This window comes from Suricata suricatta, chromosome X, assembly GCF_006229205.1.
Source record: "Suricata suricatta isolate VVHF042 chromosome X, meerkat_22Aug2017_6uvM2_HiC, whole genome shotgun sequence".
NCBI classification, from domain to species: Eukaryota; Metazoa; Chordata; class Mammalia; order Carnivora; family Herpestidae; genus Suricata; species Suricata suricatta.
Window position 1 is genome coordinate 26,422,150 of NC_043717.1, and position 26,627 is coordinate 26,448,776.

At 36.2% G+C, this 26,627-nt stretch overlaps 1 protein-coding gene across 9 annotated transcripts in view; it reads right to left on the reverse strand.

Moving 5' to 3' along the window:
• DMD (dystrophin) overlaps nt 1–26,627 on the reverse strand; it is a 1,657,593-nt gene that overhangs the window by 1,398,269 nt on the left and 232,697 nt on the right. For all 9 annotated transcript variants that reach the window (XM_029929473.1, XM_029929472.1, XM_029929470.1 and 6 more), the window contains 2 exons: nt 6,355–6,456; nt 6,119–6,226 (listed from right to left, as the gene is read on the reverse strand). In XM_029929473.1, coding sequence (XP_029785333.1) covers nt 6,119–6,226; nt 6,355–6,456 — 210 coding nt within the window. The remainder of the gene's footprint in view (nt 1–6,118; nt 6,227–6,354; nt 6,457–26,627) is intronic.

Genomic DNA, 26,627 nt, shown 5'->3' on the forward strand with positions numbered 1-26,627 from the left:
AGAGATTTAGTGGCACATGAAACTAAGCCTTCTGTGTTAAGACTAAGCCAAATGAAAAAGGACTTGGTGAGCATCAGAAAAATAAAGGGAAAAATGGATTCAAGGTGAAGTAAAAACATTATTATAATCATATTGAGGAATTATTGAATCGACAGTTTTACCTAAATCCATATGACAAGAGCACTGTACTAAACAAAGCTTCTAGGTAGTAAATTTTAAATCTATATATTTTTTTAAATGGTGATGGCAGGTTAGTTGTTCAGTTTGTTTCCTTTATTGAGGAAACATTTCTCTCTCTTTCTTCATGATCTCCAAAGGACACTTACACCTAACAGAGAGAGAAGACAGGAAATCCATGGTTCTGCCACATGTACTGAATCACGGTAATGAAGAACCTTCTCCCATCTATCCTTGACTATCAACACTTTTATGCTTGGATTGTATGTGTGCATATTAAATAACTATGATTTAATTGTTATTTATTATTAGAGCATAAAAAAGATGTTTTTCTGCATAACAAAAACTGATTGCAAGTCTTTGAGTGCCAGAGAACCACAGAGCTCTGGAAAAACTCAGGAAGAAAAAGGAATCTCTAGAAAATATATACATGGCAGAGGTCAGTCAGGATTTTAAAATAAGAAATGTATTTTATTTTCAAAGAAGCCAAGTAGCTGGACCTATGTCCAAGACAGGCCGGAAAGTACAGTCAATAAACCAGACTAGGCCAGTAGTAAAGTGGGACAAGAGATAGACAAGCAGCCCAAGAAGACAGAACAGACATGTTCTTTCTGTCTGGTCAACGTTAGAAGATGATTTGAAGTGCAAAAGGAATGTAACCTTACAAAAAGTCCAGCAAATCCCTGAGGGAACATCAGAATCACCTAGAAGCCTTGATAACATGCAGATTCCTGGACCCTACATCCAGGCCCTCTGAGTCAATAGGTCTGGGATGAGACCTAAGAATCTGTGTTTCTAATAAGTTCCCAGGTGATGCTGACACTGCCAGTCTGGGGACTACACTTTGAGAACCATCAATTCTACTTGGATAAATTCTTTGCAGGTTGTAACAGAAGGTGAGGCCATGGTATCAAGTCTTGATACAACAGCACTATCAGCAGGGACCTGCTGAGCCACTCTAAGTACTTCTGCCCTGCCACAGCCACCTGAGACTGTCCTCAATACCACAGTCCCCTGTCACCCCTGCACACCCTAGGCCCGTGGACCACCACGCTTCCCGGGGTGGCCCTTCCCTGGGAAACACCACAGCTCCTCACGGCAGGCAAAAACTCACCCAGGAACATATTTCTTTTAAATTTGGGCCTTCCCGTGATGGCCTACCCAATTCTACAAGTCTTAGAATTCGCCTCCTTTCTCTCCTTAATTTTTGATCATTTACATCAAATAAAAAATCAGTTTTAACCATGAAATATAAGAGATCTACATGGTTTGGATAAAAGCACAGATCAAGAGGAAATGAAACACTTGACTCCTCATTTCACATGTCAAATGAAAAGCAGGAGAATATCCCATGGGCTATTAGTGATAATATTTCAAAACAAATTGCACTGATTATAAATAAAAGAGTTTGAGCACACTGTATCTATACCTAGGTATGTAGTAGGAACTGGTGACAGATGGTACCTGTTTTGGGTCTCAGATTGTGACATATTTTAATGAACATTAAATTCTTATTCACTGCCTGAGTCAGCAGGGGAATTTTACCTCAAATTCTAGACCAGCTGTCAGGTTTTGTTAATTGGCTTAAACTATCAAACGGTAAGACTTATACAAAACATATTTTCACTTTGTTCACAAGTAAGGTGACATAATTTGAATTTTAATCATAATGGAAAATTATTGAGCATTTTCATGGTCCTGAGGCTAGTAAAGTATTTTATTCACAGAAATGTCAACATAAAAGCACTTCACTGTTAGAAATGATGGTTCTTAACCATAGTTCTTTTTTCGGTCAAGAATCAAATGATACGAGGATTTCTGAAATAGCTTAAAACTGCTGACCTGAGTCTGGATGTCTTGGTGCTCAATGTGAGTCTCTGTGATAGTTTACACATGCCACCTGTTTCCACCCCACCCCACCCCCAGCCCTGGACTCAATATTCTCTTCTGAAATAAGCTTGTCAGGTTCCTCCTTTTCATACCCAATGCTACTTAGTTCAGTTCTACTAACTGGCCTCCTTATTGCAAAAATACTCTTACTACCAAAGACTATTCCAAAAATACAAATATGAATTTCATCAAGTTCTCAGTGGCTCCCCATCAGCTGTGGAACAAAATTACAAATACATCACTGACATTTTTGTATTCTTTTGATACAAATACAGATCACTTTTCTGGAATCTGTGTTTAGTGGTGAAATCACTCCAGAAAGTATGTATTTTTTGAGTAGTGAATTCTTATCCATAACAAGCTAGCTTATAACGACAAGCAATATATTTGTGAATCAATTTTAAATTAAAAGTCTACAGATTAGTAACTATGGAGCAAAAATGTATGATACTGAACAATATTTGATAAAATGTACAAATTTAATTGGGGAACATATTTAAGATTAGCTTTAAATAAATGATTTGATTATGTCATACAGTATCAATATAGATATAAACCAATTAATTTAGGTAAAATTATAAAATGTTATTTTCAACAGACCTTTATTTTATATTAGAGTTAACAGTGAGTTAGCATTTAGAGAAATGCTCTGTCAAACCAAGAATAAGAAATTCTAACTATGGAATATTCTATTTGAAAAATTAAGCTCTTGATATTACACTGCCCTCTCCTTTATAGCCAAATAATAAAGTTCACAGTGGAAGAGAAGCTTTAGAGATCTTTTTCTAATCCTCTAAGTTTCCACTCACACTGAAATATCTCATTGAAGCCCCTGTGATGTACTTTTATTGCCAAAGTTCCCTCATTTCTCAAAACACACAGGCACATATAATTAATGCTGTTGGTTTGCCCCAACGTTTTTTTCTAGCTTTCCAGATGAAGGTATAAGCCCCTTATGTGAGAATAATCATCTCTTATACTTCTATTTCTCAAAGCATTTAATCTAGACTATTACTTTAGAACCATACACTGTTTAGAGCTTCACAGGATAGTCCTATGTACTTTTCAGTGTTACCTTTTTAAATGAAGTCTTATTCCAGGTATGCCGTATTTTTTTCAAAAGTACAGTTTTTTCTTGAAAAGCACAGTTGCAAATCCGTCTGCATCTTATGGAATTAATGTCTGTATTCCTCCAAATTTCATGAAATGAGGGCTGTAGCCTCCACTGTGGTACTATTAGGAGACTAGGCTTTGGGGAAGTAATCAGGTTTAGATGACGAGAAGACAGTAGAGTGCCATGATGGGATCAGTGCCCTTGGAAGAAGAGGAAGAGCCAAGAGATCCTCCTCTAATTCTGCGATGTGAGGCTATAGCTAGAAGGAGCTGTCTAAAACCCAGTAAAAGGGACCTCACCAGGAACCAATTCTGCTTGCACCATAATCTCATACTTCTGAGCTTCCAGAAGTGTGAGTAATAAACGTCTGCTGTGTAAGCCATCCAGTTCATGGTATTTTGTTATAGAAGTCTGAAATGTCTAAGAAAGGACTGATACTAAGAAGCGGGGTACCACTATACCAAATCCCTAAAAACGTGTATACAGCTTTGGAACTGAGTAATGGGTAGAGGCTGAGAGATCTCCAAGGTGTATGTTAGAAAAAGTGGAGATTGCCATGAAAGGACTCCTAAAGGCAATTCTGGTGAGAGCTCAGGGAAAGAGACCTGGAAAGTGTCCTGTTTTCAAAGAATACATAAATTAAAATGGAAAAAATATTACAATAAATATGAATGGTAAAAGTCATTGTGATGAGGTCTCAGATGAAAATGAGGATGATATTATTGGCAACTGGAGGATAGATGATGCTAGTTATAAAGTGGCAAAGAACTTGGCTGAATCACGTTCATGTTCCAGCATTTTGCGGAAGGTAGAACTCGTGAGCGATGAAATTGGATATTTAGCTGAGGAGATAGCTAAACAAAGTGGCATGATTTCTCTTGTTCATGGCAAAATGAGAGAAGAGAGAAATGAATTAAAGAATGATCACTTGGCGTAGAGGCACGAGAATTTAAAGATGTGGCCAATCCTCAGCCTATCCATATTGCAAAGATAATGAGAAAATATGTTCAGAAGAGAACACTAAGGGTATGGCTGACTGACCACTTGCTAAAACTAGTGTGGGTGGGAACCAGAGACCTAGTCAGTCACCTCAACAGAAGCCAGGAAGGGAGATGGAATTATACCATCAGAATGAGGATGATACTGCCAGCTAAGACTAAAGGAAAGAGAGAAAAATGGACAGAATGAAGGAAGGCTGTCCAACATGTGCTATTCCTCCAGAAAAGGGACGAATGATATAGGCGATTTTGAGACAGAAGAGATTCCACTCCCACCACAGGCCCAGAGAGCAGGGCCAGTCCTCCTGGGTTTCAAAGAGTAGGGCTACCTCTCCAGTCCATGGGGCAGGATGCCCCTCCCCAGTATGGCAGAGGCAGAGCCACTGCAGAGAGGCCTGTGGGTAAGGCTGCTGCAGAGGGCCACATGGGTGGTGCCCTGCAGAACTGAAGAGATATGGCTAACTTGTGGAGTCCTGATGGTGATGCTGCTTCTCCAGTGGTCCTGGAGGGCAGTGCACCAATCCAAAGAGGATTATCCTTGAGGCTTAAGATTTCATGGCATTTTCCTTGCTATGCTATGTTGTAAACCAATTTGGAACCTGTCACTCCTTCCTTTTTTCCTTTTTCTCCTTTTTGGAAGGGGAATGTCTCTCCTATGCCTGATATAACAACACATTTTGGAAGCACATGACTTGCTTGGCTTCATAGTGTCACAGCTGGAAAGGAAGTTGGCCTCAGGATGAATGCCACCTGAAGTCTTGCCACCATCTGATTTAGATGATAATGAAACTTTGGACTTCATACTCTAGAGCTGATTCTGAAACCAGTTAAGACTTCTGGAGCTCATAAAATAGAATGAATGCATTTTGCATGTGAGAAAGACATGAATTTGGGGGGAATCTGTAGGTATGATGCTACAGATTGAATGTGTCCCCACAAATTTCAGATGGTGAACCCTACTCTCACACATATGCATAAAATGTGATGGTATTAAGAGTTGGGGCCTTTCAGAGGGTATAAGGCTTAGATGCATCATGAGGGTGGAGACATCATATTGGGGTTCATGCCCTTACAAGAGGCAGAAATGGGTGAAGGTTGGTCAGAAGAGAGAAACTTTCAGTGATAAAATAAATAAGTATGGGGAATGTAATGTGAGGCATGGCCACTACAGTTAATAATAACATAAAGTGTATGTGAGAGTTGTTAAGAGGATAGATCCTTAAAGTTCTCATCACAAGAAAAAGAATGTAAGTGTGTGGAGTGGTGGATGTTAAGTAATCATAGCAATCATTTTGTAATACATAGAAACACTTAATCATTATGCTGTACATCTGAAAGTAATATAATGTGATATGTCAATTACATCTCGATTTTAAAAATTAATTTAAAAAAGATAGGAGATGGGCTAGATGGCTGACGGGTATTAGGAAGGCACTTGTGATGAGCACAAGGTGTTGTATACAGTGATGAATCACTGAATTCTACTGGTGAAACCACTATTGCACTGGATGTTAACTAACTAAAATTTAAATTGGAAAAAATAACGGTGGGAAAGCGACACCAAAAATTTCCTCTTTTTCCTACCACAGGAATACAATATAAGAAGGTGCAGTCTAAAAATCAAGAAAGGGTCTTCACTAAAATCTAAATTTGCTGGCACATTGGACTTCCCAGCTTCTGTAAGTGTGAGGAATAAATGTTTGTTGTTTAAGTCACCCGGTTGATGATATTTTGATATACCAGCCTAAGCCATTTAAGATAATACAGCTGTCCCTATTTTAAAGAAATTTACAATATGATATAATTGAATAGACCATGATTTAAGCCAGAACAATGAGCATTTGGTTTAATATTGGAAAGAAAAAAAGAGATAAAATAATGGTATTACTGTCAACTATTGGGTTTTTAAAAAAAGTTCTGAAAGCTAAAAAACACATACCACCAGTTTTTGAAGACTTGATAACATTTCACTTTGATCCTTAAAGCCAGTTGTTTGAATCTTGTTCAACGCATCTTCTTTTTCTGAAAGCCATTCACGAAAAAGGCACTGAAAGAAATAAAATAATTCCAAAAAGGAAAATAAATAATTACTAAAGTAGATCATCATATGTTTTCTTTGACCCCTTTAACTTCTCACCATATCTTTCATTGATACAATTTCCCCACATGACTCACCTGTTCTTCAGTAAAACGCTGCCATTTCAAGAGGATGTCTTGTAAAAGAACCCAGCGATCTTCTGTCCATCTACAGATGTTTGCCCATCGATCTCCCAGTACCTGGGGAACAGACAACCCATCACCACATCAGCAAACGATTAATTGTTAACTGAATTTCATTTAAAATTGCATGAATAAGGTGGCTCAGTCTGTTAAGCATCCAACTTGATTTCAACTCAGGATCTCATGGATTGTGAGATAGAGGCCCATATCATTGGGCTCTGCACGGACAGCAAGGAGCTTGTTTGTGATTTTCTGTCTCTCCCTCTCTCTCACTGCCCCCACCACTTGTAAGTGCCCCCTCTTTCCCTCTATCAAAATAAATATTTTAAAAATAGAAATAAAATAAAATTTCAGGAATGATTCATGAAAGTATCTAATTATGAGTCTCCTGTGTATACTAGGAGTGGTAAAGGACTCCCTTCATGATTTGCTTATAATTACATAAGTACCATGCCTCTCACTTGTCTTTAGATTATTTCACTCACTGTTTAATCTTATAATGAAAAGTAAAGATATTTATAAGAAGTTTCAAATGTCTCCATTGGAAGTGAAAGAGAGCCAAGACATAAATATAGAATTAAAGAGGATTTTGCATTGATAATATGCAAAATGGGTACCTTTGTTAGATCTGAAAATATATCCCAAAGAATAAAAGTCTGACTACTAAGTAGAATACCTAAAGACTCTTCTGGGAAGTAATCGTGTGTAATTAGAATTGTTTAATGTCTTGACTGTAGAAGAAAATTTCAATTTAAATTACATCCACATGTGGACTTTAAAAATTATCTAGATTATTATTACAAACCATTTAAAATCACTCTGTCTCTAAAGTACTCTAGAGAGAAAATTGTAATATTCCCTGCATAGTAACTGCCATCTCTGTAGCATGTTACTAATATTTATATACACACACGATTTTAATAAGTCACATAAACCAACTACCAATGGTATGTATGTATGTATATATTTATGCACATATGTATATATTTGCTGGCTGCTGGAGACAAACATCTTTATTAAAGATATTCCCAAAATTCTGGCAAACATTTCACAATTAATTTGCAAACAATGCTTCCAACAGGCAGCACTTTGAAAAGTCAATATGATAAGACAACACAGCTCGAATCAACATTAGTTCAAAATCCTTGCATTTTTGACCACATTACTTATGTTCCCACATGATAAAACAAATGATAGTTTAAATCAACATCAACAGATAAACGCAATGAAATCAAAGTTTGTGCTGTTTTATGAATCACAATATGATATGGTTAAATATATCCACTCTTTATATTCCCATAGATCTGTTTCATTTTCATAATGTGTTGACTTTGCCCAACATTAAAAAAGCTGCCATACGGCTGAAATGGAAATGCTTTTGTCTCCCACAGTAGAAGCAGCAATTTGACAGAAAAAGAAACCCCGATGGAAATGCTCATCAGTTGCTTACCCAAGGGTTTGACCTACTGAGATAAGCAGCATTTTTCCCCCATGCATCCTCACACACACCATCTCTGCCCACATGCAAACTGAGCAAGCGCTTTCAGACACCGGTAGGCCACAGGATGCTTCCCATTGCTCTCACTCAGTGGGAAGCAGTGTAGCTAATGATTAACCACACCACATACACAACTGGCGAACACCTTACGGCAACCACTGCAATGGGGGGTTAACTTGCAGGGTGGATTTAGGGTTCTCGATCAAATCAGCCTATCCATGTGTGTATGTACATATTTGTACACATACAAATATTCATACACCTTTCTATTCCTTACCCCTACAAAACAATGTTTTAACTTTTTTTGTATTTTGTGCAAATTTCTAAATATTCTACCATTTTAAGGCAAAGAATTTGTATTAAGAAACATCAGGAAATAGGCTTATGTTTATCTAAACCTCTTTCACCTTGCACATTACTGCTTTTTTTAAATACACTATCTAAAAAATCATTTCTAATGATAAACACAAGTTGTTAAGGGAAAAATAGTCATGTGAAGTATTGATACTGGATCCTCAATATTAAAAAAAAACAGTATTTCTACTGGCAAACATAAATTGGGGGGAGGGGGCAGAAAAAAGAGCTTCATAAATGTAGGGAACCAAAGTGCAATGGGGGGAAAATAACTCAAGTTTACTAACACGGAAACTTGCAACAAGCAAAGTTTCACTTTTTTTTTTTTTTAGAGTCTTAAAACAACTCATTTGGAACTTTAAGTACATCCAATCAAAATTGCGCCATCATTCTTCTCAAAGCTAGAACAAACAATCCTAAGTTGTGTATGGAACCACAAAAGACCCCGAATAGTCAAAGTAACGTTGAAGAAGAAAACCAAAACAGGAGGCATTACAATCCCAGACTTTAGCCTCTACTACAAAGCTGTCATCATCAAGACAGTATGGTATTGGCACAGAATTAGACACAAAGACCTATGGAATAGGAAACTCAGAATTGGACCCATTAAATACATATCTAGCACCATGACTTCGCTTGCTGTTGGTCAAATTCACCTATTAGTGTGTTTTGCTGTGAGCCAACTTGTTATGAAGTTTATTGCATGCATCATCTTCTTCATGATAATTGGGACCAGACCGCTTGATCTTCCAATATTCTTGTAAGACTTCCTCATGAACATTCCAATTCTCTTTTGAGCCCAGAGAAAGCCGATCTTGTTATGCATCCAGTTTGATAAATCTTCTACCTAACAATCTCCATCCTGGCACACAAGGCCCAATACTCCTCAAACTCGGTATGAAAGTCATCGTTCTAATTCTGCCTTTGCTCAGATGAGACAACAGCAATATATTTTATCAAATAAGCTGGGAGTTCAATTGTGGAAGAAGCCTCCATGGAGGCGTACAACCTTCGTTAGCTCCTTCACTGGAAACTGGACTGAAGTTGTTCAGCTTGGCAATTCCCTCTTCTCTTTTAAGGTCCTCTTCCTTTTCGTGTGTTGTTGCAATGTTATGGTTTTTAATTTGACCTTTTTCCTTCTGTTTTTAACTTTTTTGGACTTTTTGTGAGAGTGAATGCTTTTCCTCCATAGGCTTTGTGTACGTTAGTAGAACTAAACCAGGGGATAATGTTTACAGAGAAGTTCTAGAAGAATATGTGTCTTGCTGGTCCTCACAGATACTATAGTTTTGTCCAAAACTGTCAATAGGTAGGGCTTGCATCCTCTGGCCTTCTGGAGTGCTAGGCGAAGTGGAGTGAGAGTTTAGTCTGAGGAGCATTAGAGACAGGCAGTTGAACTGAAAGCTGCAGTGAGGGGAAGGGATGGAGGCAGCTGCAGGGGCTGGCAGGGGGCCTGCAGCAGATTTTTCATGGGTGGGATTCAAAGGACCATTGACCATTGGAGGCATTTATTCTCTTTGTCAGGTGAGATATTTGAGATTTTTTATGCATTAAAGGATCAATGAAATCCGAATCCAAAAGCCATTTCTGAGGAAAAGACACAGCATTGGTATTAGAACATGCCAGACATTCTGAATGGCTGGTGCTGGCAGCATTCTGATATAGATTTAGCTTTCTCCAGAGCACTGACTCTAATCACTGTTTGTTTCACTGTATCCAGGCCAGTCTCTTTGAAGCTCTTTAAAAACATAATCCTTTAAGGTATATGAGAGGCCCTTAGGATTCAGATTGGCTACCTGTTGCAGAATTGCTCTGATGGAGTTCTCATCTTGTTGACAGATGCCACCTTTCTGTTCAGGTTTCTTGCGGGCCTTCATTGTCACCAAGTGAATCACACTGTCCCTAAGCGGCCCCTGAGAAAATCTGCTGCTGGCCTGTGTCTTTTGAATGATATTTGCAAGGTTCCTGGGGGGTGCCCGTTTCCTCTCAGGCACTACAACTGAAACAGCTCCAGGTGCTTTCTGAATTTGCATACTTTTCCCTACACGCGGTCCATCAGGTTTGATAACTTCTGTGCTTTGCTGTGGGACTCCCCCTCTGCCTCGGGCATTCTTTCTCCTGTCATCCGATAGGAGTCAATGGTTGCACATCCTGTAATTTTATTTTGCATAAGACCCCGGTAAAGGAGCTGGGAGGCTCCAAAGCTAGAGAACATTTGCTGGATGCCATCAAGGCTGCCCTGAGGGTGGTCTTTATCCACATTTCACAAATAGCAGGTAAAGCCATACACTGCATTACAGGGATCATTTTTAGGAATGTTGACAAGCTCTTGGAGCCCTTAGAACTAAATTGAAGGTCAAAAAGGAATTAATGTAAAACCTTGAATTGTGAGTAACCTGTTTTGTGAGTGTTCTGAAAGACAAGCAAACATTTCTAATAAATTTTAACCTGATAAACGAGTGATGTCTTGCAATAGGAGTTGTACATGACACCAAATGTCACGAGCACAACTGAGCCAATGGTTCTCTCTCTCTTGCTTGCTCACTGCGGGATTGTGGGTGATCGGCTCCCATGCTTGGATGCTCTGGATGCTCCGTCTCAAGCCACAGTGTTTGGCAAAACTCAGTGATTTTTTTAAATGTTTTTTTAAATTTATTTTTGAGAGTCAGAGAGAGACAGTGCGAGCAGGGGAGAGTCAGAGAGAGAGGGAGACAGAATCTGAAGCAGGCTCCAGGCTCTGAGCTAGCTGTCAGCACAGAACCCGACACGGGGCTCGAACCCACAAACCGTGAGATCGTGACCTGATCTGAAGTCAGATGCTTAACTGACAGAGACACCCAGGTGCCCCAGTGATTTTTCAGAATGCTGGAAAGTGCCCACAACTTGCGCTAGTGTAGAATTTTTTGTCACTTCCAAGTTGCTATGGACAGTCCTTTGCTTTGCCAGACAAGAGTAAGCATAGGAATGCTGTGCTTCATTCTAGGTCATCGGACAGGTTCCTTGTTAAAGGTGTACAAAAAAAGATTCTGTTGAGCCGATAGATATCAGTGATTCCGTTAGTGACAGTGAAAGTCGTCCTATACAAGAATCCTCCTCTTCTTGTCTCCCTCTCACCAGCCACGAAGGTTTTCAAAGGTAAGTGCAGGTTAATTTGTTTTTCTTTATATTTTGTGTTTTCTTAATTATTTCACATTAGAGTACAGTATTTTAATCATTTTTATATGAATATTTTTGAGTTGTGGAGTGAATCATCTGAGTTTCCATTATTTGTTATGGGGAAATTGACTTTGATATAGAAGGGCTTTGAATTACAAGCATGTTTCCGGAACGAATTATGCTCACAAACCAAGGGTTTACTGTAGATTCTTGCGCTCTGAGGTACTGAGGACCCAGAATGACATCTCAGTGAGCTTCACATGTAACAGGGTGACGTTGTCTTGGGCGAGAGCCTCTAGCCCTGCCCACCACACCCCCTGCCCCCAGGCTCTACCCTCGACTGCAGCCTCCACCACAGCTATGGCCCTCTCACTGTTGATATTCTGTGATAGACCCAAATATCGGTGGTGTTTAGATGATAAGTATATTTTGGGATGATTGCTGTGCAAAGGGAATATTTTAAGACAAAAATTAGGCATCATTTATTTTAATTCCTTTATGATGCTTTTCAGAGACTAAACTTCAACTTGTTTTTTACTTTAGTGTAAATAACAGAATTATTTTCTCATAGCTACCAGAGCTTTACAGTGAGAAGTATCTCAAAATATATATATACATATATACATATTATTTTTCTCGAAATATATATACATATACATATATATATTACTTTGTATAAAATTAGGGATAGAAAAATGCTGGTAATTCATATTTTTTACAAACATTTGGTATCTGAGATAAGTTTGCTATAATTTCTAGCATATTTGATGCTACATGTTTGGATTCACCTATCTAGAGCATATTAATACATGATTCAAATGATACAAATGCAATTAGTATCATGAAAAAAAAGCCACCTATTTCTAAGTGGGCTTGAAGACCCATCTAATTTTTTTTTCAAAACCATCTATCCTACCATCTTTTCAAGAAGGGAGTCCTGAGCATGAATAAGGAGTAGGCAATAAACATTTTACTAACAATATGAAAATGATCACGTACTCATATTCAGCATGGTCACAAGTGAGTTTTCAGTTTTTCTTCAGAAATGTCAATAAAAATATTATTGCTTTCAACATAATGTAACTGATTTTTGTATTTTTTATGGTTTCACTCTCTACTCCTTTTGAATTATGCTAGTTTATGGCAGAAGCCATAGCAGTGAAAGAATAATGCAAGATACCCAAAGGAAACATGCTAACATAAATCAACGAATTCAACAATATTAGTCATTTAGTTATTACAACCAACTGTGGGGATTTTTTTCTGATACATCAGAAGTTCTTTAAGCAAACTTCCTAGTGCCTATGTCAGGGCACATCAGGTAAAATGTTATGTAACATGTCTGTTAATGGATTAGTTGTTTTAATTTTTTTCTGTTTTTTTATTTATTTTTGAGAGACAAGGAGAGACAGCATGAGCAGAGGAGGGTCAGAGAAAGAAAGAGACACAGAATCTGAAGCAGGCTCCAGGTTCTGAGCTAGCTGTCAGCACAGAGCCTAACGTGGGGCTCGAACCCACGGACTGTGAGAACATGACATGAGCCGAAGCTGGATGCCCAACCGACTGAGCCACCCGGGCACCCAGGATTAGCTGTTTTAAAAAGTTGGCTTCAGAGAAAATCTTACCCCTTATAGCCATAAACTATACTATCTACCTGATTTGAGGAAAAAGAAAGAAAAGGATGAATTGTGGGATGTTGATTGCACCCATTCAACCCCACTGGAGATGGGAGTGGAGGTGAGGAGAGACATACTTAAACTGGAGTACCTTCTTCACAAATGAAAGAAAATGTACGAAGACTTCTAAATAGGCACATATTGATGCTCTGGTGCTACAGGACACATAAAGGTAGTGACCAAAGAAGTAGCATCTTAGGTTTGTAACCTCATAGACTGACAATTACGATTTATTAATTTTAGTAGGACATCCTATAAAATAAATCCAAATGGGGTGCCTGGGCAACTCATTCAGTTGAGTGTCCAACTTCGGCTCAGACCATCATACAGTTCATGGGCTTGAGCCCCATACTGAGAATGGGATTGGGATTCTGTTTTGGATTCTCTCTCCCTCCCCAGCTCATGCTTTCGCTTGCGCGCTCTCTCTCTCTCTCTCTCTGTCTCCGTCTCTCTCTCTCTCTCAAAATATATAAACTAAAACAAAATTCAAATAAAGACCTCCATATACTAGACTCCTTAAGGTTGATAACTTTATAGAAATTCCAAAGTATGCTAATACGACTTTACCCTATAATGAGTCACAAAAACTAAAAATAATTATTCTTTTAAATATGCAGTCAACCAATTTAAGACAGCTATTTTAAGAAGTGTCTTTGGTATTCCAATAATTATAAGAGATAATTTTCGTAATTTACTGAAAGCTTATAATTCATCCCAACCAATATTTACTTTAACTTGCAGTTAATGATAGCCTCTAATTAATTTGTTCATCCACCATAAATACACTTATATAACAAATATTTATTGAATACACAGTGTATATAAAAAATGAACAGAATAAAGAAGTTATGGGCTGAACTGTGTCTGATTTTTATTTTTGCATCTACATTTTACTTAGAAACATTTATATCTTAATGACTGAAGAGGTTACCAAAAGATGCATTATAGTTTCCGTGAGTTAGGAATGCAGCTATTCAGGGACGCCTGGTTGGCTCAGTCAGTTAAGTGCCCAACTCTTGATTTTGGCTCAGGACGTGATCACATAGTTTGTGAATTCAAGCCATGTGTTGGGCTCTCCACTGACAGCATGAAGCCTGCCTGGGATTCCTTCTCTCTCTTTTCTTTCTGGCCCTCCCCAACTCATGCATGATAACTCTCTCTCTCTCTCTCTCTCTCTCTCTCTCTCTGTGTGTGTCTCAAAACAAATAAACTTCAAAAAATATAGCCATTTCCCTATGATTGTACACACATGTCTACAAAGACTTGTATCTTAATCAAAGAAGATGTTAGTTGAAGGATGCATAGCATGCATTATAGTCTCAATGAGTTCAGCACAGAAGCATTCTGATACATATCTACAATTATGTTTTGAAACATTTATGACTTTTTAAAAATTATTTTACTTAAATTCCAGTTAGTTAATTTATAGAGAAATATTAGTTTCAGGTGTAGTATTTATTGATTCAACACTTCCATACAGCACCCATGCTCATCATAAGTGCCCTCCTTAATCCCCATCACCTATTTCACCCATCTTCCACCACTCTCTCCCTCTGGTAACCATCAGTTTGTTCTCTATATTTAAGAGTCTGCTTTTAGATTGTCTCTCTCTTCCTTGCCCCATGATTGTCTGTCTTGTTTCTTAAATTCTCCTTAGGAGTAAAACCATATGGTATTTGTCTTTCTCTGACTGACCTATTATCACTTAACATAATAATGTCTAGCTCCATCTGTGTCATTGTAAATGACAAGATTTCATTCTTTTTGAAGACTGAGTAATAATCCTGTGTGTGTGTATACCACATCTTTATCCATTTATCAATTGATGGACAATTGAACTGTGTTTCCTTAAAATTCATATGCTGATGTTCTATACCCCTCTACTACAGAATGTGACTGTATTAGGAGACAAGGGCCTTTACACGGGGATTTTGATTGAAATGGGGCTATTTGGGTGGGATCTAGTTCGATCTGACAGGTATTCTTATAAGAAGAGGAAATCTTGACACATAGAAAGACATCAGAGATGTGTGAGCACACAGGAGAACATGTAAAGACACAGAGAGAATATGGCCATCTGTAAGCCAAGGAGAAAGGCCCCAGATGGAACAAACCTGCCAATACCTTGATCTTGGACTTGAAGCCTTCAGAACTGTGACAAAATAAATTTCTGTTGTCTATGCCACCCAGTTTTTGGTATTTGGTTACAGCAGCCCAAACAAACTACTACGAAAGACACATTTAAGAGAGACTGATTGCATGGCATTACAAAATATCTCATAAAACTAAAGCTGTAGAGAGTAAAGGTGTATATATTACAGCGGTAAGTTTTTAAAAAACACATTTAAATTACTAGCATAAATTATTTAAAATCATTTAAATAGAGGAGATTTTTAATAATTTATTGTGATTCAACTTCCCAAATATATAAATGCTATCACTTTGTAGTTTTGTATTTTATGTGGGGAAAGACACAAGTATCTGGAGCCAAACAACGTAGACCTAAGTGTTAGGTCAGTCAGTTGCTTGGATTACTTCTCAAATTACAAATAAATAAATAAATAAATTAAATTAAATAAAAATAACATCATTTTCTTGTAATGATTCTGGCAATTCTTTGTGAGTCTGTTATTATTATCCCCTACTCCCAAACAACATCAAGTGACTTTGAAGAAATTCATGGCTAAATCATTTCATCTGTTTCCAAAAAAATCATATCAACCCCTTAAAGAATGGCTACCAACATGAAACAAGATTATGTATTGGAAAGCAGTTTTAATTTGAGGTGAGTTACATGAGTGTTCATCATTATTTACATTTCGTTTGATCATCACGTTTATATCAAATAGTCTAAGAACCAGCAAGGGTCATCTATTTTATTCTACTCACTCTAGAAAGGTACTTATTAAATCTTTACAAGTAGTTGTTTAGATTTCAAGTATATTCTTCTTTAAAGATTTCTAACACAAGAGAGCATACATATCCTTTATTAATACATTCCACTGCTTAAACCCATCTTACTCTCAGAAGACCCTCAATGAACTGAATCCAAGTCATTTCTGTTATAATGTAGGCATGAAGCTTTTTACTCACCTCAGTAAAATTAGATAAGTGAATTAGAAATTGCTTGCTCGTATGCTGGACACGTTTGCCCACAGGTAGATTTTTGTAATGGCATATGCACAAATATAAATGGATGTACACAGTGCTTGAATTTATGGATTTATCTGGTTATTACTTAGAAATATTGGCCCTGATTTGAATTACAAAGAACAGACCTAAGCAATTGGAAGATTATCAGTCAGCTCTATAATCACTCAAGGAAGCTGCTTCATTGCCTAAAGGGATGTAACCAAATTGTTAGACAAGTCTCAAAGACTGGATCGAATGTGGCTGATGGAAAGCTAAATAATTTTTTTTTAATCACAACATTAGGATTAGAAACCTCTCTTATAGAGGAAAAAAGTTTCTCTGAGTTTCCATTTCAATATTATGAACCTTTCGAGCTTTTAGAAAAATGCATATTTCTGTGAAGCTAGGTAAACATGCACACAGTGAAAATGAATTAGAATATCTCATAAAGTGATAAGAAGAAATTAATTTTTATTTCTGTTCTCATTTTGTCTTGGCAGTAAGAGAAGCTAAAGGTCAGTCTGCTTACTGTAACACACTGTAGTGGGCTAAATCACAACTCCATTATCATCTCCGCTTAGATCCACAACAGGGAAACTTCCCCTTCCACTCAGTTTACATCCCATATTGTTATACATGCCAAGGACATTTCTCATTTGAGTTCCTTTGTTTAGGTGAGTTGGTTTTTCAAGCAAAAGTGAAAAGTGGCCATCATTGGAGAGGAACATTTGGATAAAGGCAATGAGGAAAATCTGACAAGCCTGGAAGGTAAAACTGAAGTACCTTGACCTTTGAATTTATGGAGGCCTGTGATAGAATGTGAGAGCTAAACTGTGCCCATCAAGACTGGCATTACGAGATAAAGTGTTCCCAGGAGTATGTCCCCTAAGAAAGAAACAATAATGCGCCATGGACCACACCACACAGCAGCAATTAAGATTTATAAGAAAGGGAGATAGCAAGCAGCCCGTCTCATTTAGTTTAAGAACCTGGAATATACTCTCCAGCTACATGAATTTTATACGTACTGTACCTTCTGATAAATACCATTTCTGGATTTTTCTTTCCCACCTTATAAACAACTATAGAGTTAAAGAGGATAAGCAACTTCACCTTACTGATGGTGAAATGGAAATGATATCAAATACCTTAAAGAAAGAAAGAAAATAACACCCATTATGAGGCTAGAAATGGGGCCGAGTATTCCTGACTAGTGTTTAGCCAACTCTAGGATTCTCTTATCAATGTTACATGTTTTCACAAACTGTTAACCAAAGCAGCATATTATAAAATGGCATGCCTTATATCTGCACTGTCTAACATATGGCCCGGGGTGGGAAAACATGTCCTGATGCACTGGGAAACACTGTAGGTTTCTCTGAAAATATCATTCTTACTTCTGTTTAAATGATCCTGTAGGATTCTTGACTGAACTCAAGGAATTTGTGACTGCCACTTCTCAATGTGTACTTTAAAGGTGAGAACTAGACAATAACTGAGATGAGTTCTTGTCATTTGCAACAACATGGATGGTACTGGATGGTATTATGCTAAGCAAAACAAGGCAGTCAGAGAAAGAAAGATATCATATCACTTCACTCACGGGTGGAATTTGAGATACTTAACAGATGATCTTAGGGGAAGGAAGGGTAAAATAAGATAACAACAGAGAGGGAGGCAAACCATAAGAGACTCTTAAATCCAGAGAACAAATCGAGGATTGCTGGAGTGGAGGTGGCTGAGGGGATGGGCTAAGTGGGTGATGGGCATTAAGGAGGACATTCTTCGGGATGAGCACTGGGTGTCACATTAAGAGAGGTGTCAGAGTAAGAGATGAATCACTCACTGACTTTTACTCCTAAAACCAAGAGTACATTGTATGTTGACTAACTTGAGAATAAAAAAAAAAAGTGAGAACCAGACACTGAGATGAGTTAAGTAACATGCCTAAGGCCAAAGAGGCCACAGGACTGAGTTTCTGGGATCAGATGCCAGGTATATCCGGTGACAAGCCCATGTTCTTTCATGTCATTTACTCAGTAGAACATGCAACATTCAATATGTCTAACCAAGTGATATGTACACATGAAGAATCCTTTTGGAGTCTTTTCATATTAAATTTTGCAGAAATTTGACTAGACTTAACTATAAATTTTATCTTACTTACTTAACAAGGATTTGAAGCCTAACATTATAATTTTATCTAAAAACATGTGTGACATTTTAACTCCATATTTGCTATATTTGCTTAAGACATTTTTTTTAAAAATCATAAAATACACTCCCTGATCAAGAACATGTGCTCTTTTGCAGGGACTTCTTTTTCAAAGGCAAATATGACTATCTGACTCGTTAATGAAATTTTGCTTGGTGATTATGCTAAAAACATAGTGAGATTTTGAACTTAAAGAAGCATGTTCCCCTGTGCCATTACAGTCAGTTCCATACATTATTTATTTTTATGAGTTTATTAAGTGCTAATGAATAAATCTGGAAAGGCCCAGTTGTTGATGCTGTTATTATTTGCAGGCTATTATTTAATGTTCTATGGCAGTTTAATAAACTCTGTACTCTCCCACTCCCACCAGGAGTCCTAAGGAGCAATGCAACATCCTTTTCAGTGTTCATTGCACTCCTGCATATTCTTTGGTGGTTTAAGGTTTTACTGTTACTTATTGTTTTAGGCCTCATAGGCTCTGAACTTCTTGAGGGTGCTTTTTACCTTCTTCATGCTTAATGTCTTATGGGAGTAATACACGAATTTCACAGAGTATAGAAACGTCACAAAGCTGAGTACCACCAAGAGAGTTATCGATATGGGAACTTTCTTAGACTTAAAAAGTCTTAGAAACCTTTTTGCCTTCTTCTTTATTAAATACCTATCTCCCAGTAATTTTTGGCACCAACCAAGCTATTTATAGTCAATTTGAAGAGGCAGAGGAAAACAGAATCACATTTGAAGTCCTATCTTTTCCACCTCAAATTCTAGATCTTTAATACTTACAATGGGCATCAGTCTTATAGCAGAATCTCTGAATTTGGGACATATCACCACACATGAAGTGCAGATTGCCTGAATTCTTGTCCCAATTCTACTGTTGTCCAAGTAGGTATTCTCTCTCAACCAACACTAAATCTTGTATAGTTTAGATTTCCCACTAGTAAAATGGAGATAACAGCAACTGCCCTGGGACCTTCCTAGCCAGGTCACTGGTAGGATAAGGCATGTGTGAAAATGCGCTGAAAACTGTGATAAATTATGCATATGCTTGTCATTGGTAAATATTTAGAGAGACATTGATAAAAAATTAGCTTCTGTTTCCAGGTGTGATAAGTCTACAGCACAACATAATTTTAATACAGAATACAGCAAAACATTTCAGCATGACACTAAAATTACTATTTTTTTCATATTTTATCTATAGTTTATTAAGGTTTATATTTTATATAAGAGTTGAAAATCTTTTACTTTAAAATTTTAAACCAAGAGCATAATCTACAATGTGTCTTATTTGTAATCAAGTGAGGGAAAAACAGACCTCTACACTTCAGTCTAACTCTAGGCACTGAAATATGCCATCTATAAGAAATCACAAATTCGAGGCACCTGGGTGGCTCAGTTAATTAAACATGTGACTTTTGCTCAGGTCATGATCTCATAGTTCATGGGTTCAAGTCCTACATCGGGTTCTGTGCTGATGGCTCAAAGTCTAGCGCCTACTTCAGATTCTGTGTCTCCCTCTCTCTCTACCCCTCCCCTGCTTACACTCTGTCTCTCTCTCAAAAATAAATAAACATTTAAAAAAATTTTTAAAAAGGAATCACAAATTCTAATGTGTACACATAATCAAATGCACAAAATAATCTAGGTGTAAGAGAATAGGGAGTAATGGGGACTGTAGCTAAATGGAGCGTTCCTGCTAAAGGTGAGAGCTATTTGATTCTTATTGAGGTTAAGATTCAGGAAAAGAGTCAAAGGATCACCAGGTCACTTGCTTTTTCCACAGACGCTAGACATTTATAGTTTTGTATCACATTTCCTAAACTTTGAATATTGGTAACTAATAAAAACATTATTATATACCATGTGGACCAAACAGAACTTTATATGAACATACTTGTGTTTTTAGAGGCAAAACACAAATACCTAGAAACAAACCACTCAAACTGACAAAAAAAAAAAAAAAAAAAAAAAAGACCTGGAAAATGGAGATAAAACCCGAAAGTGGAAATCAAAAATAGAAAATCTTATGTCTATCAAATATATTTAATCTTTCATTTAAAACTTCCCCAACAAAGAAAATTCCAGGCACAAATGGCAAGTTCCTAAGCCTGTACAATCAGCTGATTAAACCTAGCAACTTATTACAAGGAAAACAATAGGCCAATATCTTTCATGAACCCAATGGGAAAATTCTGAATACAATGTTAGCAAATATTAGCAAAGAAATCTAACAACAAAGACAAAAGATTATACATATCATCTCTGGTTTCTGTCAGGAACGCAAGACTATTTGAGCACTAGAAAATGAAGCAATGAGATTTTATATATTAAGAGAATAAAGAAGAAAACTAAATGATCATCTCAAGTGATCCTGAAAAAAGATGTTTGATAAAATTCAGCACCCAGTAATGACAAAGCATTTTAGAACATTAGGAATAAAAAGGATCTACAACAAACCTACAGGAAATATCATGCTTTATTATGGTGATTTACTAACAGCCTCACCTTCAAACACAGATCAATGGTAATGTCATTGTACTAGAGTACATAGCACAATAAGACAAGAAAAACTGATTTAATGAACATGGACTGGAACATGAGAAGCAAAACTGTAATTACTTACAAACAGCCTGGATATGTACATCAGAGTGACGCAACAGAAAACTATTCAAATTACAAGTAAATTTAGCATGATCTCTGGACAAAAAGCCAAGGAACAAAAATCAAATTGTATTTGTCCCTATCAGCAAAAGACAAATGGAAAAGGAAATTTTAAAAACACTTGTGGGGAGAAGCAGTAGGTGTTATATGGAAACCAATTTGACAATAAACTATTAAATTAAAAAAAACAAAAATAAAAACATACTATTTATAAAAACAGCAAATTTATCAAAAATATTTTTAAAAATGAATAAATCTGATAAAAAGTCTCTTAAGACTCACTATCCTGAAAACTGTATAACATTATTGAGGGATAATAATGGCCTAAATAAATAAAAGGCTACTCCAAATTCATGAAATGAAATACTTTATGTAATAAAGCTATTAATTCACTAAGAATTCATCTATATAGTTCTAAAACCCAATTAAAATCACTACAAATTAATTTTTATAGCCAATGAAACCAATCAAAATCATAGAAAGGTTGTTCTGTTTTGTTTTTGTTTTCTGCTGGGGGCAGACAAGCTGATTCGAAAATCTATAAGGAAATGTAAATAAACAAAAACAGCCAAGATAATTTCTTAAAAGGAGAAAACTACCACAAGGATTTACATTGGCCAAGATAGATTTAGTGTTTCCTTCATCTTGACTGAACTTTGGCTATAGGCCTCTGACTTTGATTTTCTTAGAGTATTTACTTTAGAGAATTTTGAACTGTAAATGTTTTGCTGCCCCTTTGAGATGTAAATATTCTATAACCCAAGAATGTCTTTCTCAAGGACCTGAAAACCACCTTTTTGAAAATCTAATTATCAAGAAAGACAGTACCCCTGTCTCCCAAACTCTGGCAGGCTAGGAGCCTAACTATGATAAGGGACGATTAGCAAACAGAGATGGCTTAAATACATTGACTACCCAACCCCATAAACCTTCTCCAATGCTTTTATGCCAGCTCATTTCAGCACTTAACAAACTCGTCTGCCTTTTGTTCAGTGGAAGTGAGTTTAATCTCTTCCCTATTACAATAGTCTTGATTACTAATTGCAATAGTCTTGAATAAATTCCCCTTCCCCTGTTTTACCAACTGGTTCAATTTTTCTTTTACAATACTACCAGATGTCAAAATTGATCATAAAGCCATAGTAATTAAAACAGTGTGGTATTGGTCTAACTGTAGGCAAATATACAAATGAAACTTTATTGGATTTCATATATATATGTGTATGTGTGTGTGTGAATATATATATATGAATACATACATATATATGAATACATATAGTGACCCATATATGTAGAGGTATTTGATTAAAAGTGACAATGAATAATGTCAAGGAAACAAGGGTCTTTCCAGTAAGTTTGCTATTTTAACTTTATCTAAATGAGAAAAAAATCAACATTCATCCATTCAGAAATACTAGATGGATTGTAATATGAAAGGTAAAGCAATTAAGTCCCTGTAAGATAATCCAGGAGAATATATTTTGGCTCATAAAGTAAGATATTTTCATTTTAACTCAGGACAAAAATATACTAACTATAACAGAAAATACTCAAGTAGACTACAATGAACTTAAAACTTCTGTTTACTAGAAAAGAGAGTTGGGGAGAGAGAGGGACACAAATCATGAAAGACTACTGAATACTGAAAAGGAACTGAGGGCTGAAGGGGGGGGAAAGGGGGTGATGGTCATGGAGGGGGGCACTTGTGGAGAGAAGCACTGGGTGTTATATGGAAGCCAATTTGATAATAAACTATTATAAAAAAAAGAAAAGATGCTAAAAAGCAAAAGCATAAGGAGCCTATAAAAACAAAAAAATGAAATGATTAATATAGATAATCAATAAAGGATCAAAACCCAGAATATATATATATACTTTAAAGAAGTACAACAAATCACTAAGAGAAATACAGATAATCCAACAGACAAACAGGCATTTCAAAAAATAGGTATTTCGAATAGCCAATGAAACAGCTATTAATAGTGCTTTTAATCTCATTAGTCAGCACTACATGCAAATAAAAACAAGAGATGCCATTATAAAACCACCATAAAAGCTCAAAGTGAAAATCTAATCTGAGGCATATACCCAATGCGAAAGCATACATATATTCCAAGAATATATGTACAGTTACGTTCATAGCAGCATTATTCATAATGATCCCAAACTGGAAAGAGCCCAAATTTTCTGAACAGAGCATATAATTAAATTGTATATTCACAAGAAGGAATACGATCCAGCCATGTAAATTAATAAACTCATATTATATACATAATGGAGGGATCTCAGAAATATAACATTAAGTTTAAAAACGGTGGTTACAAAACTATACATTATGTAATTGCATTTACATTACTATTAATAAATATTAAAATAAAAATATAAAAAATAAAACTATTTATTTAATAGTTTTAATTAAAATAAAAATAAAACTATTAAAATAAATAGTTTAAAATAAAAACTATTAACAATAAAACTATTCTGAGCTATTACAAATCAGGATAGAGGTTAACTGTGAAGAGCTGTGCGGAACTATAGGTATGTTACCTTTGTCAAGTCTTCAACCTAAAATTATGATCTGTGTGCTTTTCTGGATGCTCTGATAAAAAATAATTTTGTGCTGTAATGTGAAGTTTAGATTTCCTTCAGAGACCAAAAAGGACATAATTCTCTTTAGACTGTATCAGAATTACATGCATAAAGAATATTATCATTCCAATATATTCATACATATATACTTATATTCATAATACTCATAAAGAATATTATTATTCCAATATACTTGCATACATTTTCCCTGTAATAATTTTCTCAAGGTCACACAGTAATTTTCTTCTGTGAAATTGAGAGATTAAGAGAAATCACACAGATCTGGCTACGAGTCCCAGCTCTGTAACGTGAAAGCTATATGAACTTGGATTAAACTTCATTAAGCATTGGCTTTTTCATTTGTGAAATAGGGATAGCATTTCATACAATGCATGTTAAATTTTTAGAAAATGATGAGTACACTAAAGTGCTAATAATTATAATTATTGCTTCATGGGCAACAACTGTTGACACTTGGCTTTACTGAAATTATTCCCATTACATTTGAAGTTTTTTTTTTAAACATGCTTTTTATTCACCAAGTAAATAATTAGAAACTATAGAGAAACATCAAGAGTATTTTCATTTATACTCTTCCTCACAAATAATCTCTATTTCTCAATTCTACAGATTTTAGCATTCCATAGACTTTTTCCCTTCCTAAATTATCCCAAAGGTACGTACTGTAAATACTTTTCATTGCAAACCCATTTCCAAGCCCTGATAGAGAAGAGGACACTAGAGGCCTTCTGAACAACTACTTTCCAGCAGACTATTTTCCTTCCAAACAAGAGAGACATAATTATGATACGCAATGGCTTCAAAAAGGGAATAGTCATCACCAAGTAGAGAAAAAAAAAAAAAAAACGCCTCATGGAGAAAAATACAAAATGGGTTTTCTACACAAAGGAGTTTTCACAGTAGATGACCAATATGAGTACTGTGAGCAACAGGAGAAGCATTTATAAGGACAGTGACATAGAGAGTATCGGAAATGGCCTATAGAAATAGAAAATAGGTTAAGGGATATTGGGGGCTAAAAGGAGACACATATTAAAAGACAGGTAGGGGTCAGGCAATTAAATTCATTGCAGGCCTAAGTGACCAGACTCTACAGAGAATGGAAAGGGACTAATGATTTTAAATAGAGGAGAAACTGTAACAAACGGCTTTTGAGAGCCAATACCGACTTTAAAACAGAAATTAGATTACGTATAAGTAAGAATTCAGGCAAGGACTTTACCTTGGGTAAACAGTGACACGAACAAAGATGAAATAATGACTATGAGAGACAAGGAAGTATTTCTGTGACAGATGACATACAGGAGGCTCACAGGGAAAGGAAAGGGATGAGTCTGGACGATTCCAGGTTTCTGGTACAGGTGACATGGTGAATGGCCATGTAATAACAAAAGTGGGGAAGTCAGTCAAGGAAGGAAGTTTGGAGCAACACAGAGAACAAGGAGTCAACTTTCACCTTGTTGAGACTGTGATGCATTTTGGATTTCAAACTGGATTGGATCTATCCAGAAGGAAGTGGGATAGAAGAAACTGGACTCAGGAAGGAGATCTGGGCAGAAGACAACCAGGCTTATCATCCTCTGCTTATTTTTGATATAACCTTCTGAAATAACACAGAGAAAAGCCCTTCCTCTTTCTATAAGACACTATGTGTCCCTTATCTCTGCTTAGGCTTTTCTTAAAATTAAGCAATCCCTGGTTCTATAAACATTCTTTAGAGGATGCCACTATCCTGGTAAAATCCAGCTAAAATTCTAAAATGCAAAGTTCATTCAAACCAACACGGATATAATTATTACTCCTTGTAATGCAGACACTATACCATGTCTAGGATTGCATTAATTTACTAAGAATCTGTATTATCTTGATTTGATTTAATATTAATCTTGTGCCCAAGAAGTGTCTCTCTCTCCATATATGTACACACAGGTATGTGTGTGTGTATGTATTAAAGAAAACGTAAATGTATGTAAATGTAGATTTGCACATTTGTATAGTTATATACACTTACATACACACATATGTATACATATATGTATATACATGCACACACATGTATATGTATGGATGGGAAGTCAGACTTTCCTCATCAAAAACTTATTCGGTTGATTTAAAGATATTACCTTTACAAGCAGCAACATTTCAAACAATAAACATACATTTTTGAATTTAAAACATGAAAGACAAGTATATGACATTTGAATGTGACATTCTAACTTTATACAAAATTGCTATAAATCTTCTCAAGTCATGTGGGAGAGGAAATCATTCACTCTAGTTTGGGTAAAATGTACACTGTGTCCCAGCTAAATCCTCAAATGGCTTCTTTCCCCCAAATTTTCTGACACTGCAGGTTGAATAAAGGAATCCAATCATTTTCAGTCCAATTCTCTGGCACATAAATCAGGTACCAGGAAAGAATATATTAAAACACAGCTGTTCTCCACCACCCCATATAGGGACAAGAAGGCTGACCTTATCTATCCAGAGACCTTCAGAGAAGGCTTTGCAAAATATTTTAGGTAAATCAAAATAATTTATATTTATTCCACTCTACTAGATCAACCTACTTAATAAATCCACCAAAGATCTGTCTTAATAATACCACATATTTTTATAAATTGTTTACTCTCATCTGATATAAAGTTGGTTTTCATGTCTTCATTATAGTGAATGTATTTTAGCTCTCAGAGACCTTTCTTATCTTCAAAAACTATTATTTTATGCAATAAATAAGTAACTTCATCAGATAAGCAAGAAACTGAGCATGCATATATTTGATAATTTGTTCTAAAATTGTATTTCCTAGCTTATTCTTCAGAATAGGATGCTGTCTGTATACACTCTTTTGATATACCTTATATTCTTCAAAATAGTAGGCAGTAACTTTAAAATGAAGGTCATTGAACAAAATATT